The 21,583-nt window shown below is 38.1% G+C and overlaps 1 protein-coding gene and 1 non-coding gene across 6 annotated transcripts in view; both read right to left on the bottom strand.

Moving 5' to 3' along the window:
• The window catches only part of PTPRC (protein tyrosine phosphatase receptor type C), a 124,844-nt gene that overhangs the window by 45,801 nt on the left and 57,460 nt on the right, over positions 1-21,583 (bottom strand). For 2 of the 5 annotated variants that reach the window (XM_047839959.1, XM_047839960.1), the window contains exons 4-11: positions 18,107-18,304; positions 15,558-15,692; positions 12,635-12,778; positions 11,851-11,907; positions 10,646-10,672; positions 8,682-8,900; positions 6,560-6,688; positions 5,078-5,218 (exon numbers count right to left, since the gene is read on the bottom strand). In XM_047839959.1, coding sequence (XP_047695915.1) covers positions 5,078-5,218; positions 6,560-6,688; positions 8,682-8,900; positions 10,646-10,672; positions 11,851-11,907; positions 12,635-12,778; positions 15,558-15,692; positions 18,107-18,304 — 1,050 coding nt within the window. The remainder of the gene's footprint in view (positions 1-5,077; positions 5,219-6,559; positions 6,689-8,681; positions 8,901-10,645; positions 10,673-11,850; positions 11,908-12,634; positions 12,779-15,557; positions 15,693-18,106; positions 18,305-21,583) is intronic. The other 3 variants (XM_047839961.1, XM_047839962.1, XM_047839963.1) reach the window with 3 other exon arrangements.
• Positions 5,406-5,569, bottom strand: LOC125155900 (U1 spliceosomal RNA). The gene has a single exon (XR_007148416.1). It is a non-coding gene; the product is annotated as a U1 spliceosomal RNA (small nuclear RNA).

Here is a 21,583-nt window from a genome sequence, read left to right as displayed (position 1 = left end):
CCAGGCGCCCCATCTGGGGACATAGTTTTAATGTAATTTTATTTTTCTTCTTGTGATTTTGTTTTGGAGGGTTTTTGGAAGGCAGTTTTAGGCAGTTCCCTTAGTCCTTAGCTAACTCCTTCCATATGAAATTTAGAATAACTTTAGTATATTCTATCAAAAATTCTATAAGATTGTCATTAACAAACAAGTTCAGTAATATGGCTGACTACAAGATCAATACAGAGAATTAATTGTATGCCTGTATACTGGCAATAACCAATCTGAAAATGAAATTAAGAAAATACTACCATAGAATCGGGAATAAATTTAAAACTGAAAATAAATTTAATAAAAGAAGTACAAAACTTGTTGACTAAAAACTACAAAAAAAATTTGTTTAATAAATTAAGGAAAACAAATAAATGGGAAGACATCCCGTATTCATGGACTGGAAGGCTAACATTGTTGAGATGATATTACTCCCCAAAGTGATTTTTTACAGGTTCATTGCAACCCCTATCAGAATCCTAACTGGCTTCAGCCTGGGTGGCTCTGTCGTTTGAGTATCCAACTCTTGATTTTAGCTCAGGTCACTATCTCAGGGATGTGGGGCCTGCATCAGGCTCCATGCTGAGTGTGGAGCCTGCTTAAGTCTCTCTATCTCTCCTCCATTCCACTTCCCCAGTCACGTGTTCTTTCTCTCTCTCTTTAAAAAAAAAAAAAAAATCCAGTTAGGCTTCTTTGTAGAAATTGACAAGTTGTTCCTAAAATTCATATGGAATTCCATGGACAGTTGAATACTCAAAATAATTTTGAAGAACAAAGTTGAAGGAATCATACTTTCTGATTTCAAAACCTATCAAGCAGCAGTAACCAACAGTGATCCTAGCATAAAAATAGATATGTAGATCAACAGAATAGAGCTGAGAGGCCAGAAATAAGCTCATTATTATTAATTAATTTTTGACGATGTGGCAAGACTTTTAACGGGGGAAAAGATGGTCTTTCTAGAAAATGGTGCTAGAACAAGAGAATGACTGCATCAAAAGAATTAAATCAAACTCTGACCTCACATCATATACAAATATTAACTCAAAATGGATCGATAGTGTAAAATTTAGTAGGGAAAATTATCAAATTATTAGAAGAGAACATAGGAATAATTCTTTATGGCTTTGGATTTGGCAATGGGTTTTTTTTAATAAATATTTTTAATGTTTATTTATTTTTGAGACAGAGAGAGACAGAGCATGAACGGGGGAGGGGCAGAGAGAGAGGGAGACACAGAATCAGAAACAGGCTCCAGGCTCTGAGCCATCAGCCCAGAGTCTGACGCGGGGCTCGAACTCACGGACCGCGAGATCGTGACCTGGCTGAAGTCGGACGCTTAACCGACTGAGCCACCCAGGTGCCCCATGGCAATGGGTTTTTAATGTGACACCAAAAGCATAAGCAAAGGAGTAAAAATTGATAAGTTTGACTTCATCAAAATTAAAGTATTATCAATTTCAAAAGTTATCAACAAAGTAAAATGACAATTCACAGGATGGAAACAGATATTTGCAAATGATATATCTGACAAGACACTTGGGTCTAGAATATATAAAAAAACTCTTCTAACTCAATAAAAATTTTTCTAAGTGGGCAAAGGCTTTGAATAGATAAAATATATACAAATGGCCAATAAACACCTGAAAGCCATGTTCAAAATTATTAGTCATCATCCAAATCACAATGAGGTACTACTTCACACGCATTGAGATGACTATAATAAAAAACACAGACAATAACAAGTGTTGGTGAAGATGTAGTAAGTTAGAACCCCCATGCATTCTGTACGGGGAATGTAAAGTGATGCAGCCACTTTGAGGGAAATACAAACCAAAACCACACTGAGATACCACCTCACGCCAGAGTGGCTAAAATGAACAAATCAGGAGACTATAGATGCTGGCGAGGGTGTGGAGAAATGGAAACCCTCTTGTGCTGCTGGTGGGAATGCAAACTGGTGCAGCCGCTCTGGAAAACAGTGTGGAGGTTCCTCAAAAAATTAAAAATAGAGCTACCCTATGACCCAGCAATAGTACTGCTAAGAATTTACCCAAGGGATACAGGAGTACTGATGCATAGGGGCACTTGTACCCCAATGTTTATAGCAGCACTTTCAACAATAGCCAAATTATGGAAAGAGCCTAAATGTCCATCAACTGATGAATGGATAAAGAGATTGTAGTTTATATACGCAATGTAATACTACGTGGCAATGAGAAAGAATGAAATGTGGCCTTTTGTAGCAGTGTGGATGGAACTGGAGAGTGTGATGCTAAGTGAAATAAGTCATACAAAGACAGATACCATATGTTTCCACTCTTATGTGGATCCTGAGAAACTTAACAGAAGATATGGGGGAGGGGAAGGGGAAAAAAAAAAAAACAACAGAGAGGGAGGGAGCCAAACCACAAGAGGCTCTTAAAAACTGAGAATAAACTGAGGGTTGATGGGGGGTGGGAGGGAAGGAAGGGTGGTTGATGGGCACGGAGGAGGGCACCTTTGGGAGGAGCACTGGGTGTTGTATGGAAACCAATTTGACAATCAATTTCATATTAATATAAACAAACAAACAAATAAAGTGATGCAGCCAGTTTGGAAAACAGATTGGCTGTTCTTCAAAATGCAAAACATGATCCCCACATTCTAATCCTAGGTATGAACACAAGAGTAATGAAAACATATGTATACACAAAACTCGTAAATGAATGTTCATAGCAGCATTATTCATAATGGCCAAAAAAGTGGAAAAAACTAATCAACGGATGAACAAACAAAATAAGGTATATCCATACGATGGACTATTATCAGGCAATAAAAAAATAAACTGAAACATTGATACATTTTGCAACATGGAAGCACCCTGAAAACATTATGCTAAGTGAAAGAAGCCAGTCACTAAAGACAGTGTATTATACAATTCCATTTATATGAAATATCCAGAATAGGAAAATCCATTGAAGCAGAAAGTTGATTGGTAACTGCGTAGGTGTGGAAAGCAGGAGAGAAATGAGAACAGCCTGCTAATAGATATGGGGTTTCTTTTTGGTGTGATGAAAATGTCCTAAAGTTGATTCTGGTGATGATTGCACAACTCTTGATATATTAAAAAAAACACTGAATTATATACTTTAAGTGGGTGGGTCATGTAGTAGGTGAATTAACAAAGTCTTTTGTCTTGTTTTTAAGAATGTAGCTTCTTGAGGCACCTGGGTGGCTCAGCTGTTTTGAGCGTCCGACTTCAGTTCATGTCATGATCTCACGGTTCGTGGGTTCAAGCCCCGTGTCAGGCTCTGTGCTGACAGCTCAGAGTCTGGAGCCTGTTTCAGATTCTGTGTCTCCCTGTCTTTCTGCGCCCCCCCCACCCCCCCCCCCTGCTCATGCCCTGTCTCTGTCTCTCTCTCAAAAATAAATAAACATTAAACAAAAAAAAGAATGTAACTTCTGTTGCAATGGTCTTGCAAAAATCCCCCCTTTCCTGAAGTAAATGGTATGTAAAATGGTTTAATTGCTATTTTCTAAGGTTGACGGATTCTTACATTATTGGGATAAATCTTATTTCATGATTTATGATTATGATTATTAAAGACTTACTTTTTTAGAGCATTTTTAGGTTCACAGCAAAATTGAGGGGAAGGTAGAGAGATTTCTCATATTCCCCTGCCTTTGCCCATGCATAGCACCATCATTACCAGCGTCCCCCACCAGGGTTTACAAGTGATGAACCTACACTGACACATCATTATCTGCTAGAGTCTATAGTTCATATTAGGGCTCACTCTTTATGTCATGTATTCTACAGGTTTGAGAAAATGTATCTTATGACATGTAGCCATAATTATGGTACCATACAGAGTGTTTTTATTGTCCCCCAGATCCTCTGTGCTCTATTTATTTCACTCTCCCCACCTCGTCCTGGCACCCACCGATCTTTTAAATGCTTCCATAGTTTGGCTTTTTCAGAATATCATATAGTTGGAAGCATACAGTATGTAGCTTTTCCAGATTGTCTTCCTTTCACTTAGTAATTAGCATTTAAAGTTCCTTCGTGTCTTTTCATGGCTTGATAGCTCATTTCTTTTCAGTGCTCAATAATATTCCAGTTGTCTGGTTGTACTGTCCATCCACCTACTGAAGGGCATCTTGGTTGCCTCCAAGTTTGGGAAAAATTATGAAAAAAGGTGCCATAAACATGCCTGTGCAGGTTTTTGTGTGGACATAAGTACCAAGTAAGTATTTGACATAAGTATTTGAGTAAGTACCAAGGAGTGTGATGGCTAGATTGTAAGGTAAGAGTATGTTTCGTTCTGTCGAAACCACCAAAACATCTTCCAAAGTGGCTGTACTGCCTTGCATTCCTCCTCTCTCTGCCCTTCTTTCTTTGGTGGTTACTCATAAATTGTCATACACATAATTAACATACTTTTCCTAGCAGACTCTAGACTGGAATCTCCCTCCTTCCACTGAATAAAAGTGGAATTTTAGGACTTCCTTTCCGCCCCCGCCCCCCATCTCCCAAAAGCTATTATTTTCCAAAATGGATCTTTCTAATTGTCATTGGCTATTATAGCCTTGTTATTATTCATATTGCTTGCATTTTAGTAACACTAATTATCATATCGCCACCAATCCTTAGATGCGCCACTGTGTTTTCATAGCCATGTGCCCACTTCTATCAAAGGTAGGGTTTACTAGAGGGGTAGAGGGTGCAGGACGCGCCAAGAAAGGAACTTGGCTACAGGAAGAAATGGGAAGTAAGTGAACAAACCATTTCATGTACCTCAGTTTTGTGTCCACCATAAGCTCATGATGGCCAAGAATTTGCAGTTTAAAAAAACAAAACAACCAAACCAAACAAACGAACAAAAAAACTTGTCAAAGGTTTGGATCTTCGATCATCCATTTTTGAAATTCTACTTTAAAAATTGATACATATCCATTTTCTGAAACCCTTTCTCCAAATCTACAACATCATTTTCTTTGGTTCTCAAAGAATTGTAAGACCATAGGAAGAAATTTTACATATAGATGTAAGTGATATACTCACTTCCAACATCTGTTTCAAAGGTTTCATTTTTGTTCAAAAACTCATTGGCACCATACAATACTTTTAAATTACAGGAATAATTTTGTTTAGGTGAAAGGGGTTCCAAATAAGTTTCGGTCTTATTAGATGAAGAAAAGTTAGCTGAAAGAAATAAGTATCATGTATCAGTACATGTACGAATACAATAATCATATTTAACTCTCTCTTTAGATTTCATATCTGTAATAAATATCTATTAGATTGAAAACTTTAGCAAATAGGAAATAAGTAAAAGATACTAAAAACTACTATAATAATGCATGATTTTGCCACACTCAATTTTTTTTTCCAGAGGAAAGCGCAAACTCAGTCCCCCACTACCACCAATTATGCATTCGAGTTACCCACATTTGAGGAAGACGCAGGGGTCAGTGCATCTGGAGTGCAATGCATAAAACTCACCCTGGGAAAACCACCTTCATGATCGTCGTATCTCCCCTGCCAGATAAGTACACCATACTCGATTTTAAAGAAAATATTAAAAAGTCTAACTGAATTTGAGAGTGTCTCTAATTTCACTGATGGAATGAGTTCTCTGTTCAGAAACTAAGAATCCACCTGAGTTAGCCTTTGCCTAATAGATATTTTAAGTACACCATTACTTTATCATCATTTCATTGTAAATCTGTTCTTGCTTTCCTCATACTGCTTGTATCATAGCTATGAAGCTTCGTTACAACATGATGATTGCAATCAGTGTCACACTTCATCCTTTGTGTAGTGTGTGTGTGTGCGTGTGTGTGTCTGTTTGCCTTGCCAAATACGGCTTAGCAAATGGCTTTACATCAAAGGAGAGTTTCTACTTTAACAAATTCAAATAAAAAGAAAAAAACATTAATTCATTAATTATTAAAAAGAACTGGTATCTCAATTATTGTCCTCCATATGAGCCCAAACCCATATTCCTAGAGGCACTGATTGTGTTTTTCCCACTTTTCTTTCATGTAAATGTTCTTGAGATTGTCCATGAATTTTGTTGATGGAGGGTTGACCACATACATAAACTCTTGAGTCGCATGATCTTACGTTTGCTTTTCTTTTTATTCTAACGGTATGTGTGTCATATGTTTTCTATGGCACCCTTCCCTGATAACCTTTTCAACAATGCCTTGTGTATAACAGTTGCCAAGAAAATTCTTATAAATTAATTGACTTTTGCTATTTCAAAGATTATTTTGGGGGAAAGTATTTGTCTATTTTGTGAATTTGAGTGGTATAGACAATACAATGTTTTGCCTCCATAAAACCATAGACCAAAAGGGGGTGAAGGAAGGTAGAGGAAGGGGAAGAGTGGGGGGAAGAGGAGAGAGAGAGGGAGAGAAAGAAGGAAGGAAAGCAAGAGGAAGGGAGGGAGGGAAGGAAGGAAGGAAGGAAGGAAAGAATAGATAATATCTAGAACAACTTTCTACCATAAAAATATTCCAATCAAAGCTAAATTCTTACCACAATTAAGTACGTGTGTAATCTTTTTTTCATCACAAGTAAAGTTTTCCTTTTTTTCCAGTCTTAAACAAATAGAAATATTTGCTTTTGTTGGCTCTGTACAAGTTTTCAAATAGAAACTTTCAGGATCTGTCAAAAAGATGATATAGAAACAGATGATTAATGATTCATAATGTGTGCCATATATTCAATTAAAGTCTCTGAAACTATATTCGTGATATAGTCTTTGAGAGCATTTAGTTTGGAAAGTTTTGAAAAACTCCAATAACTCGGGGTTTAACATGCCTCAATTATATAGCTTATTCTTTTTTTAACATCACACATTTTGGAAAGCATTTAATTGGCAGCATTTTATTTAGAATTTATCTTACCTTTAAAAAATGGGACCCAAGCAAATTTCTAGATGAAATTGCATTTTTTTGCACATTTTAAAACACTCACTTCATTTGTTCTTACTTATATCTTCAACTTTTTAATTTACTCTGTGATTTTTTTTAATTAAATGATTATTAGAGTATGGGGGTCCTGTCTTGGAGAATACGTTTTTTAAATTGTCATTTTCTGTTTCTAAATGATAATTTATTTCAGTAATATTTGGAGAAAATGAATAAGTTACATGACATTTTTCTGAAAATACCAAAATTTAACCTACTTTTTAAACTTTTCATTCCAGTTAGTTAACGTACAGTGTAATATTAGTTTCAAGTGTATAATATAGTAGTTCAGCACTTCCATACATCACCCTGTGCTCAACACAAGTGAAGTCCTTAATCCCTAACCACCTCTTCAACCCATCTCCCCATCCCCTTCCATTCTGGTAGCCATTAGTTTGTTCTTTATCGCTAAGAGTCTGTTTCTTGTTCTCTCCCTCTCTCTCTTATTTTTCCCTTTGTTCATTTTGTTTCTCAAATTCCACATGTGAGTGAAGTCATATGGTATTTAACTGTTTCATTTCACTTTATACCCTCTAGCTGTATCCATGCCGTTGCAAATGACATATCTGATGAAGGGTTAGTATCCAAAATATATAGAGAACTTATACAAATGAACACCCCAAACACAAATAATTCAGTTTAAAAAGGGGCAGAACACTTTAACAGACATTTGTCCAAAGAAAACAGGCAGATGGCCAACAGACACATGAAAAGATGCTCATCATCACTTATCATCAGGGAAATGTGAATCAAAACTACAAGAGCTATCATCTCACACCATCAGAATGGCTAAAATCAACAACCCAAAAAACAACAGGTGTTGGTGGAGAAAAAGAATCCCTCACGCACTGTTGGTAGGGATGCAGACATTGTGGAAAACAGTATGACCCTTCCTCAAAAAGTTAATGATAAAACTACTTTATAATCCAGCAATCTCGCGGATGGATATTTCCCCAAACAGTACAAGAACATTAATTCAAAGGGATACATGCATCCCTATGTTTAAAGCAGAATTATTTGCAATAGCCAAGATATGGATGCAAACTTCAACCTATTTAAATGTGTTCTTGAATTATTATGTGATGTGAAAGAGTAGACAAATGTACACAGTTCCTGAATCCCTTTTCCAAAATGCATTTTGTTATATTCTTCGGTGTAGGGGGCTTGATACCCTTACCCCCTTCCCCTTCTCAGCAGTAGGTGAGCCGGCAGAAGTGGCTTGATCACCTTAACATGATTATAACTCTCTTTTTGTGTGTGTGAACGGAGTTTTGTTCTTTCCACAAACATCAAATCCTTGACTTTGGGGTTTACCCCAATATACTCCAGACACACTTGTATCTAGAAGAATAAATATGTGCACATCTATATTTAATGACTTGAACTAAGTACGGAGGGGGAAGAAAGCTTATAGGTAATCACTTATCCACAGTGGGATAAGTCATACCTAATCTACTTGAAACACTCTGTAAAAGGAGTATAGGGAGGAAGTAAGGGGTAAAGAAGGCTTATGAACACCTAATTTCACTGGGTTAGAAGAACAGAAGGTTCGCCCACTAGCGTCCAGCTGACATCTTTCCCCTCACCCCTGTTCATTTACCAGACAGATTCCTTCACCCACTAGAATGAAAAACACGTGGATTTGTATTCTTTTGTAAATATACAAATAGAAACCAATTTATACTTACCTGGTGGTACGTCCAATTCTATAATTTTATTTGGAAGATCACAAGAAGTATGACTGATAGTAACATTCTTATTTTCACATGCTGGTAGGTTACGGATCTCATTCATTTTACATATGGCATTTTCACACTCCACATCATCGCTAACATTTAGTTTTGCTATAAATGAATTATTTCCATAGTCATAACGATATTTCACACTGATAACTTTATATTTCTCATCTGAAAGAAAATAAAAATGTGGATTCCCTTTTTTAAAATTTTTCAGAATAAGCTTACATCAAATGCAGGCGCTTTAACATAGATTTTCAAAAGTATCAAATATCTAACAAAATGTCCCCAGAAACATAAAAAAAAAAAAGAAACACATCAGGTGTGTCCATGATTATTTTTTCAAAATTCCCTTTACATCAACTGCCTATCAAGGACCTCAGCTTTTAAGTTTATACTTGGATGATTAATAGATTAATGTCTTATCTCCCTAACTCGACTATATGTTCTATGACAGCAAAGGCCAGTGTATTTTGAACACCACCATAAACCCAAGTCATTACATAAAACCTGTCATTAGCAGGGGCACACTTGCTTGAATTACTTGCTGAAATGATACACGAATGAAACATCTGATGAATTTCTTCTTGCTTTATCATTTCCCTTATCTTCCTAAAATGCAGTTGTTGATTACCTGTTTCTCCAAATTTGTGGAACATTAATTCAGGGGCCACAGGCCTCATTATTCCTTTACTTAGGTAGAATTATTGATAACGAACCCTCCTAAGTACCTCTCCTTAGCGCTATGTTGCATTCCCTTCTTTATTTAAAAAACATTGTTGAATGGTAAAAAATATCTTTTCAACAAATACTAATTTGTCCCTCACTTTCAATCCAATGAACATTATTAAGCCCTTATTATGTTTGAGACACTGTCCCAAGCACTAAGAATACACACCATCGGCTTTTAGAAATGTAGAGTCTAATGTGGAGACCGACATAGACGGGTGGCTGCAGACGAGCAAACCCCTAAAATAAGAATGTGTACAAAATAATAAGGGAGGAAAGTAGGGAGAAATCTAGTCAGAGTGTAGGGATAGGAGAGGCTCTCAGAGGAGGTGGGTGACTCAGTTTGTATTTTGAAATATGAGCAGGACATAGAAAAATAGATGGTGGGAATGGGGGTGCTGGATGAGGATAGAGAGGAATTCTAAGTGGAGAGGAAGAGCAGGAAAGAACACGGATGCATGACGTAAACATTATGTGTTTAGGAAACTGTAAGTAGTTTCATATTAGTTAAGTGAAGAGCGTCAAGAGGCAATAACACAAGAAGAATATGATCATAAAAGACCATATTAATTAAGCAAACATATGAAGGCTGATCTTTACATTATAACGTATGGACAGCTACTGAAGGCAGAGACTTCGGTGGTGAGATTTAGCAATGTCCGGAGGGTTAAGCCCTGACCATGAATGACTACTTTCACTGGGAAGAGAGTAGGAAGGTGCAAAGAGGGTTGTACAAGCAGTTCTCAAACATCTGCTTTGAGCCAAACCCTGGCAAGACAGAAGGACAGAGAGACAGAGACAAAAACAGATTCTTTTACTTGATAAGCCTTGAAGACATTCTCCACATTTCACATTTATTGTTACAACGCATCCTGAACTCCTGCCACCCCAAAGCAAGTTTGGTATTTTCCACTTCACACACACTCAATCTGAAGTTAAGTGGCTTCACCAAAGTTGTTTAGCTAGTAATTATTAATTCTGGTGCTCGAAACTTATGTCTGAATATGACATCAAAGTTTCTTGCCTCTGAAGGACACAGGCTCCTAAGATTTGGAGCTAATCATTGTGGGGAAATGGGAGCCAGTGAGTCTAGCTTGTCAGTGGCTCCGGGAGGTTGGAATGAAGAAGCAGATAAGGAAAATGCTATTCTAAAGTGATATATGCTGCCTCCAAATTAACAAACTTACCACATGATTGCTTAGGTGTAGTAGTAACTGTAATAGAAAAAAAAGAGAGAAAGCAAATTATTAAAATTTCATTTACAACATCTCTGCTATGGTCGTTTGGGGTGAGGAGGTTTACAATGTTTTCAACTTCATAAATTGGAAAGTCTGTGGGTTTTAACATACAACACAAGGTTTTGTACAATGTACAACACAGTGCTTGGTATAATGCTTTAATCTCAAAACTTCAAATGTTATAAACTAATGAGCTAGTTCTGTAAGACATTTTCATGAGTTTAACCCAATAAACGTGATGGTAATAATGATAATAATAATAATGTTGAGGTTTTTTCCAGCACACATTTGATTATGGCGTGGTGACTTGGCTAACCATTCACGTACCTAAAAACATGTAAAGGTCCTCCTCCCCTTGATTACTCTCAAAATAGATTTATATCATTATAACCCCTACAGAGTTCAGTTGACACATTTGTTGAAAAAAAAAAAATCAGAAAATAGGCAAAGGCGGCTTCACTCTCTAGTTTAACTTGTGTAAGTTCTTTGCACCTGTAGTGGATCCAGGGTAGTGAATGGCTCTTTCAACAAATTGAAACATATCCTGGGGGAAGCATATTTGTATTTAACTGAAGAATGGGTGGAAATGTGCCAAGAGATCTTGCCAATCTGGTCTTTGAGTTGGAAGAATTTGGGAGAGGACCATGGGCTTGCCCGCTCTGCCACGGCCAGCCCACTGACTGCCACCGCCAATTGCTGGGTCCGTTCAGGTCTCTTGCCTTTGCTTGCATGGTCCATGCCACATGACTGGAGCTCTGCACTCAATCCTCTGCCTTTCGCCACTTGGAACAGGGGGTCCCGTGGATAGACTTGTTCTTTTTCATGCTAATACCTAAGCCCACTCTTAGAGAAAGAAGTCATAGTATTTTTGATCGTTTTTCTATGCCTTTGCATAAAGCACACAACCCTTGGGGGATGTCATAATGATATGAAAAGATATCACAGTAACATTATGCCCTGATCTCACCAGCTATTGCACAGCTAAAATATGTGTGTTAAGACTAACTGCCATTCCACAGCCCCCATCATTCGAATACTCAATTGAACTTCTCAAAAAAAGGGCCCCCCGAGAGAGCAAATGGAAGACCCTTCTACGAGCACATCCCAGGTACATGCTAGTAATATGACTGCGTGGCTGAGGGTTAGATTGTCACCTGTTGCGGAAGCAGTCATAATGCTTGTTGCGGGTGACGTGGACGTAAGACTCTGATCTGCAAGGAAATGAACAGAGAATAAAAGTTAGTGAGTTTGTCATAATGAAGGGCAAGGGAAAAACTCTTCAGCAACGATACTTTCTTTCTCTCCTAACTGAATCACTGGACTTGACACTTGCTCCTTGTCAAAACAGGAAAGTGAGCCAAAACCTTATCTACCTACCAATGGCCCTTTAAGATAACCAATAGTTCCAATAATTAGAGCTTGACATTCAGTAAGTTGAGAGAAACTGTTCTTTCTTTGGTGTAATTCTTACCTGATGTGCAATCTTCCTCAAACTACTCCTTTCTCCTTCAATAACTTCCTTATTTTAATTACTGATAAGGATCCCACTTATTCTTTTTAAATACTGCTTCCCAGGCATTTTACATATTTGGTCCTCACATCCATCCCCTAAAATGAATATTACAATATCTATTTTTACAGAAGGGAAAAACATCACCCCAAAACTATTAGTAGCTTGTGCTAAAGTCAGCCAGAAAGTTAACTGGACTGGATTGGACCCCAGAGCTATATCCTGAACTTTCATGATATGAATAACAAAATGAAGCATGCCCAGAAACAAAGCTTACTGGCAACTTTATTTTGGCTCATTTGATATCAGTATGTGAAACGTCGCTGCAAATAATATTTGGTATGAAATACGTAAAAGAACTGCATTCAAGTCTCAAATTTCCAGTTCAGTACCCACAACTCAAAACCCCTAGAGCACCGCGGGCAAACCTGAGGAGTTATCTTTGGTGGTGATGCTGGAGATGAGTGAGGGTAGGGCAGCAGAGCTGCTGAGTGCGGGGCTGAGGGTCGCTACTGGTGTGAAAGCTGTGTCTGCAGGGAAGGTGCTGGGTGGAATCGTCTCTCCTGGAAAACCTGCAATCAGAAAGGCCATCATCACGGTCATCCATTTTTGCCACAGAAGGGCAATGGCCAGACATTCAGCGTAAACAGAGCATCGAGGCTTGAGCCAAGCAACGATTGAGCACGTAGCTGTCTGTGTTCTGCAAAACTGAATGAAAACCAGCCAGGCCTGCAGAAGTTTCACATCGTGCAACTCAGCGCCTAGGCAGCTTTGTAATCAGAGCACCACTTGTAAAATATTTGGCACCTGAGGAGACAGCTGGTTTGCACAAGCCAGGGAGGCCAAGCTTTCCAACCAAGGGATGCCTTAGGTGATGGCGAAAATGCACCCGAGCGACAGAGTGGGGTGCTGGCTTGCGGAGCTCTGGGTGGCAAAGGGTGTGTGAAGGTTGGAAGAAGAGGAAGCACAACGTGCCATGGGCTGGAAACCTTGCCTGGGGGGCACCTCCCTGGGGAGGCCTTTCTGGGTGCAGATGCCTAGCTCTAATTTTCTTACATGAGAGCTGAATGGGCTTCTGCCTTTGCAGCTGCTGAGCTCAGGGTGTTTTCCTTTCCAGGTGGAGGTTACAATTCTACTTTCACTATGTTGATTGCCCTCGCCAGGAAAAAATCAAATTGGTTTAGAACCAAAGAACTTCTGCATCATCCAGACACCATTTCCTTATTTTCCAAGCAAACCTAAGCAAATACGTATAGAATTAGGTGTCGTAGCTGAAGAAACTGCACAGTGTATTTGGTTAGGACTTGTCGTTGCCAAGCTTCAAAGCACCCAAGGCATGCTACATCTTCCTGCAGACATCACACCCAGAATTCTGACACAAGCAATCAGTACGTATTCACTGGATGCCTACTAGGGGACTGGCACTCCGGTAGTTGTCGCGGCAAAAACAAAGGACATGCTAACCAGCCTTTATTTGAGCTTGTTTGGTTATTTCCCTGTCATGGTCCCTGGGGTCATCAGTTCAATGATACAAGATTAGTCTTGCATTTGTAAGATTCTCAGGGTTTCGGAAGAATGAAACAGGTATGCACATTCTGGAAACGGTTTCAGGACAAGCATGCAGGCATCGTCCAATTACAAACAGAGCACAGTCCGTAACTTCACATCTACAGCCATTAGCAATGAAAAGGCATCTTCCAAAAATTTGAGTTTAGGTTCTCAGCTCAGTCTTCAAAAGCCACTACCTCCCCTGCATGTAAGTAAACCATAGAGTAGAATGAATAACATAAATATCAGTTCTGCAGTTCTGGATCCCCAGAGAAAGTCTCCAACACAACACAGAGAAGGGTAGGAAGGTTTAATTTTTCTTCTTAAAAAAAAAAAATAGACTCAGAAATGACCCTCTGCTGAGCTTGAAAAATCAGTGGGTTTGGGGCGCCTGGGTGGCTCAGTTGGTTAATAGTCCAACTTCAGCTCAGGTTGTGCTCTCGGGGTTCCTGAGTTCAGCCCAAAGTCAGGCTCTGTGCTGACAGCTCAGAGCCTGGAGCCTGGATTCTGGTCTCCCTCTCTGTCTCTGCTCCTCCCCCACCTCAAATAAAATTTAAAAACATTAAATTTTTTTTAAAAAAATCAGCGGGTTTGTCTTTCTCCTTCTTCCACATTCTTTCCTTCTCTTTCACAGGCTTGTTCTCTTTGCCTCCCCTAAGAGTCCCTTGTCCTCATGCTGTTCTAAAGCCCCTGCTTTTACAATTTTCATCAGGTTAATGAATCCTAATCAGTTTTTAATTAGTGGAATTAGCCACCGTGAGAGGAAGAATTTCTTCATGAGGACACAGAGTGGTTTTTGCAACAACCAGCCCCTACAGGCCAGCCCTCTTCAGTTATTTTATAGCTCCTTCTCATCTGTAACTTCTGAATCTGTGGCTTTGCTAAAAGTTCCAGATTGTCTTACTGTAGTTCTCGTGGTAGCTGGAGTGGCCAGAACAAGGCAGGGAAGGGAGGGCAACTCTTTCCCAGGTCACTTTAAGTTTGTGCATTGCCTGTAATGATTTTTGTGCCAACGGAAGACTTTTAATACCTCAGAATTATTCTATTTGATAGGTTGGACTTCCATATTTGATTCATGTTCCAAGAAAGGCCACTTTAGTGCCTGCTCCATGGGCTTTCCCATTTATATCTTTTTATTTTCAGGCATTGAAGCCATCACATTTTTATATATGTCTGTGTGGATTTTTGTCTTTCAGGATAAAAAAAAAAGTCGACATGAAGTGACTTAGACCCTGATTTGGAAAGATAAAGGAGGGGGTATTTTGCTTTGTTTTATATACATACAGAGATGCTAAGCTGAATCTTAATGTTTGGATGGGGGAAATGAAGCATCTATTTCCTTTTTCCCATTCTTTTAAAAAAACAAACTGTGGTTACAATTTCTTAGTGGCTTTCACTGAAAATGGAAGTCATCTACTCTTCAGGATTTTGTTTATTGGTTGGAAGTCTATTGGCAACATTTCATACATACTATTCTTTATTATTAGCGAAAGTTTTCACTGTGCAGTGGGTCTTGCCCCAATATGAAGAAACGTATAGAACACCCTGAGTAACCATTTATTCCGGAACAGGTTTTTCCTTTATTCTGCGAGGTCTCATTCTTTATTATTTCATCTGTACTAGAAGGACCTTAGGTAGGTGTCCTCATAAACTAAGGATAAACATGAAAGTATGAAATACCGAATTCACCAACTAGCGAGTGCTATACGTTTAACAAGTGGTTGGATTCCCTGACACCACTCTTAACCACAGGCAGCTGTCAGGCTTTCTCCACAGTTGCATAAATCTAAAAGCCCGGCAAACCTGATGTGTCATTCTTCCCCGGAGCAGGGGTGAGTGCGGGAGGGGTAGCAGTGCTGCTAGGTGTCTGCGTGTCAGATCCGGCAGAGGGCGCCTGCGAGTCTGCGTGCGTGGGGAAGGTAGGCGGCTGTGTAACTCCTAGGGTAAGAAAGTGAAATCGTTTCAGTATTTCCCTACTGCAGATGAAACATTTAAATACTAGGACGTTATCAGCATCTTTGTTTACCAAACCGTGAAATGACCCTATCTATTAAAATGTGTGTCTGCCTCTATTTAAGTTCGCCTGGCAGGAAGGTGGCACCAGAGTTCTTCATTTACATATTCCCAGAGGCTTCCTGGGGTCCTGTTGAAGTCATAGATGACTCAGGTTTCCAAGTGGCTTTTTTTTTTTTAACCTCCAAGTCTCTGTGAGCTTTTTGGATTCTCCTTCAACTTTACAAACTGAAAGTTGGGGTGTTTCTTCGTAGGCAGAATCAGTAAAGAATCCCTCAGTGTACAATATGCAAATCGTAAAAAAAAGAAAAATAGAAAAATGGACAAGACATGTAATATACGCAATGGCTAAAGAGTGTAGGCAAAAGTGCTCATCACTATGAAATTTTTTGATGTTAAAATAAAATATCTTAACTCTCATACTGGCAGAGTTTTTGAAAGATTAATAATACCTAGTGTTGGAAAAGATGTGGGGAAACAGTTGCTCACACCCCCACATTCTCTCAGAGAATCACATGTCTAGAGTCTGGAGGATATACCGCCATGGATAAAATGGTATGGTATCTTTAAGGATCAGGATTTGGGAAAATAGTATTCTCAATGTGTATGTGTGTAAATACTTTATATATATATATGTATATATATATATGCATAAAGTATGTACTTTATATATACTTCTATATTGATATTTTGCAACTGCATAAATGCAAACAGATGCTTATTATAATGATTTTTGAACAATTTTGAAAACACTTGAAAATATTATACTGTTAGAAGCATGGATTAAGGGATTTTTTTTTTACTAATGTATATCGGTAAGCAGGAAAATTGGATTGTATTCCACAATACGAATCAATTGCGAACATAAATTAAATAACACATACGATTTTATCCCAGTAGAGAATTGAAATATCACCGGAGAGCAAAGTTATTTTGTAGGGAGCTCAAATGTCTTATTTTATTTGAAAGTGTAAGAAACCTTCCAAGCTAATTTCACCATCAAGTTAGTATTTTAGTATTATTCATCCTTATTTCCAATCCTTTCCATTTTAAACATTTTCTCTTCACATTTTGCTTCATAGAGAATATTATATGTGTGTGTGTTTGTGTACATGAAGCTAAATGTGAAAACTTTAAAATAGAAAACTGTGTGACATCACTCAGTCAGTAAAAAAGTTTACCCTGGAATGTTCTACCTAACCATTAACACCCTCATCCTCACATTCTTTTTGTTAAAATTTTGGGCAATGAATTCAAATGCCTGCAATGTGTAGATAGATCCTAGCCACTACTCTGCTAAGGTGGAAGGAGAAAATGGAGGAAAGATTGAATTTACAGTTCTGTAATCAACATAAGGAGGCATTTATCATTTAATTAACTGCTTATTATGGCCAATAAACTTCATCAATATGGTATTCAAAACACGACAATGTACCCCTCCACCAAATTTCTGAGACAGTGTTGAACATACTTGTTTTTCACACTAAGATTAATGGCACTGTTAAGCAAGTAGCTTAGTCTCTAATGTCTATAAACCTGTTTGCCTCAGAAAATGACAACATAGCACATTATTTCAGAAAAGGCATGAACAACCCTCATGATGGTGGATTTATGTGCCAAATACACTGGCAGACCTAACATCAAATATAGAATGAGCAAACCACAGATTTATTGGGATTCTGAAAAGCATCAGTGGTCTTCACTGGTAAAAAATACCTCCCACATCACTGTTATGAATGTGGCCACATTCCCTTCAATTCCGCCCTAAGACCCACAACCTTGATTAATTTTTTTAATGCCAATATCTCTGGAGGAAATTCAAACAGCAAAGCTGGATTATTGATCCTCGGTGTGGTTTTTCAAAAATAAATTGTTTATCTCCAGTAATTTCTGGTATTGAGATTGTGGAGTTCAACAAAGAAAAATCCTACTTTGGAATTACAGCCAGGGAGGGCAAGACTGACAAAGCGCTGAAATGCTGAGTTCTGACCCGGCTGGCACTGCAGAAAACCCAAGTGAGCAGAACAGTGGCGATGACACAGCACATGCAGTTCAGTGGCTACTGGAGAAACTCCCCTCCCCCTCCCCACCAGCCTTACTTGCTGGGGGCTTCCCTGCCTCCCTGTCCATCGGCTCCTCAACAACTTGCCTTCACTACTTTGGTCAGTCAAAATTGCATGAACGCCTGGATGTTCTACACTTTACATGCTTGAATAAAACCACATTTGTAGAAACTGCACACGTATTTTAAAGAAAAACAGTTCTGATAACTTTCAGATTCAAAAAGGAAGACAAGTTCTCCTAAACTCATTTCAGTTAATTAACACCTCTGTGCCGACCTGTCACATTAAGAGTATTAGCATTATCCAAAGAGTTCAGGAAGTCTTCAGGTGAAGGATTGTCTGGACTAAGAGTAGGCGTGGTCTCTGAGGAGTTATATTCTCTTTCAGAGATGCTTGTAAGTGAGAATGCAGTGGTGCGGGCAGGTAAGGGGTCGCTTGGAGCCAGAACACTGGGCTTTTCTGTTGAGTTCAGTCCTATTGTATTCATGGGAGATGGAAAAAGGAAAACAAAATAAATACATGAATCATATCCTGCAACATATACTCATCTGAGTTAACTAACTCCTCAGTCCATTACAGTGTGTATATAAATATATATACATATATGTGTGAATGCACACACAACATACAGAGATGATATACAGCATGTGGTAGTATGTATATTTTACCAAATACATATACATATATACACATAGATAGATAGATAGATAGATGCACACAGAGGTATATAGACTTAGATATAGTGGCTAAAGATATAAATGGGGAAATGAAGTTGAAAGCAGCTATTCCCTGCCTTCTTCCCTTTGGATTGCTGGTTTCTTTACTGTCCAAAGCAGTTGGGTTCAGAAGGACGGAGCACACACATAAAGAAAGTCAACTAACAGAAATTATAAAAAAAAAAAAAAGAGGGGCGCCTGGGTGGCGCAGTCGGTTAAGCGTCCGACTTCAGCCAGGTCACGATCTCGCGGCCCGTGAGTTCGAGCCCCGCGTCGGGCTCTGGGCTGATGGCTCAGAGCCTGGAGCCTGTTTCCGATTCTGTGTCTCCCTCTCTCTCTGCCCCTCCCCCGTTCATGCTCTGTCTCTCTCTGTCCCAAAAATAAATAAATGTTGAAAAAATACTTCTCTCTTTAAAAAAAAAAAAAAAAAAAAAAAGAAAAGAAAAGAAAAGAAAAAGACTTATCAATGAGCACTAGAGAAAGATAAAGTTTAAAGGGGATTATTAAGAGGACTAGTGTTTCTAGGAAAACAAAAAATGAAAAATAAAAGTTCTAGGTACACACTGATTTTTTTTTTTTACAATTTTATTTTTAAGTGATCTCTGTACCCAACGTGAGTGAGGCTTGAACTTACAACCCCGAGATCAAGAGTTGTAGGCTTTACTGACTGAGGCAACCAGGCACCCCTGCACTGATTACTTTTTAGCAAATCAAAAACAAAGCAAAGATTGGACAAAAGACAGGGAAACAAAATTCTCAAACAGGTACACAATGCCCAAGTCTACAAAATAGTTTCAACTTTGTGATAATATAAGAAACACAATTTGAGATATTGCAACAACATTTTCCATGGTTTCAATTCACTTCAGAAGAAAAAATAACAGTGTGACAAGTAGTGCTGAATTAGGGAACACGTAGCTGATAGAGGCGTACAACTGATAAAAGCTTCCGCAGGGCACGTTAGCACTGTGTATTAAAGGCCTTTAAATTTTTTGTGTTCTCTTACTCAGAAGGTGTATTTCTTTATAGAAGAATGGGGAGAAATACACCAAAATTGTTAAAAAAATAATAAACCAACACATTGTGATCTCTGGATATTGAGGTTATAAAGATGTGGGTTTTTTTTTCTGGATTTTCTATGTTTAACATATATTCATTTCTACGAATAGTCAAATGTTATGTTTTTCAGTGTTTAATTAACAACAACAACAAATGATAGCACACAAGTACTTTAACAATTCAGTTCAACAAGAGTGAGTAAGAGAAAATGGCCCAAGAGTGAGTAAGAGAAAATGGGAAGAGAATGAGAATGGGAGAAACTGGAAAAGATTAGAAGTGATAAGATTTAAGAACTGAAATTAAAAGATTACTGAATGGGGAATTAAGAAAATGGAAGTAGAAAGGGCACAGAGAAGTCCTAGCTTCATTCATTATTGTTGAAGGTAAAATGAAATCAGCGTTTACTAAATACAAATAAAATACATCCAAGCCTTATTGAACTGCCCCAATGACAAGAACATAAAATAATGTAGAACTCTTCTGTGGTTACTGAAATCCAAAGTAATTTCAGTACATTTGTTACAGTTGTTATTTTCCAACAAAAATTTTCAATCTCTAGAATTTCGTAACCTAATAACACACAAAGCAACATATTTACTAACAAACCTCTACCCGAGATACACGTCAACATATTTAGCACAGTGATAGGCAAGTCACCCCTTCCTGTCTTCAGTGTAAAATCCTAAATCCTACTTGACTTATTCTCTCACCTGCTCTTTGTTGAATAAAAGAAGGGACAAGGGTGGAGGCAAAGACAGGAAGAAGAAAGATAGGGACAGAGATTGAGAAGATGAGAGGGAGAGGGGGAGGGAGCTTAAAATTATGTGCAATAACATTAATATACTTCCATCATTATAGACGTGAACAATTATTAGTTTGTTGTTTTTAGGTTAACCTATCTCTGGTTTTGGCAGGATTCCAATGATCCCCTGTGCTCTGAGAGAAATGTGACATTTTCCCTTTATCACCCACTCCCACTTATCTTTTACATTTGAATTACAAAAAAACTAGAAGGAAAACCACTCCAAATACCACGCATAATAGTGTTATGCTTTGTTGAAGAGTAGCATTCCTAAAGATTATATATCATCAAGTAAATTCAGTCCTAGGTCTATGAAAAAACGGTATTCAGAAAACTACCCTCCTACCTAGAAGCCTTAATATTCTTGCGCACATCTTAAGCTCACTGCACATCCCCTGGTTCAATAAATAAGACTTTAATTCAGGATGAGAAAAAATGCTCCAATTGCCAATTCTACATTGGCCTTCATCTTCACTTTGGAGATACTACTGGTTTCCACTGATCACATTCTTGTTGATATTTGCAGGAAGCCATTCTCATTAGCATTTGGGGTCACTATTTTGACTTACCTGATGTCATCATTTGGATGTGTCATCCATCATTTTATAACAGTGCAAGGATAATGGAAACTCTCTCAAGAAGGTGGTAAGTCGTCTAGCATTTTAAACATTCACCCCCTATTCTACCCCATTCCCAATCCCCTCCTGCAACAATAACCAGTTTATATGGTTGGAATGAACTTAATCATTTGTAAAAGGTGGAAATGCTAAAATGCATGAGAGTAGCTGGCATAAACCAATCACAGTTGCTATACCTTAATGACTTCCATGTATTTATAAAGCTTCTCTACCATACTATCCAACCGTAAAATTCCAATATTACATGTTTTAAAAAATAAGAGAATGTGATTCTTATGCAGATTCAAAAGCATTTTGTTAGTATTCACATGCTTCCTTGTTTCCATAGTTTGGAATGAATTTTCATTTATTTACAAAAATAATTCCTTTAATAACTCAATTTGCAGAACATTTTGAATGTACCTAACTAGAACTGTGCATTAAAATGATTAAGTCAGAATTGTCTTAGTGGCTTTACTTACCTTCTCAATGCATACTTCAACTGTATGATGAATCAGGAAATCAGTAATACATTTTACATAACACTAACATTTAAGTG

The sequence above is a fragment of the Prionailurus viverrinus genome, chromosome F1 (genome assembly GCF_022837055.1).
Source record: "Prionailurus viverrinus isolate Anna chromosome F1, UM_Priviv_1.0, whole genome shotgun sequence".
Lineage (NCBI taxonomy): Eukaryota > Metazoa > Chordata > Mammalia > Carnivora > Felidae > Prionailurus > Prionailurus viverrinus.
Note: the sequence above shows the minus strand (reverse complement) of the source record. Positions and strands in the feature narration are given on the sequence as shown.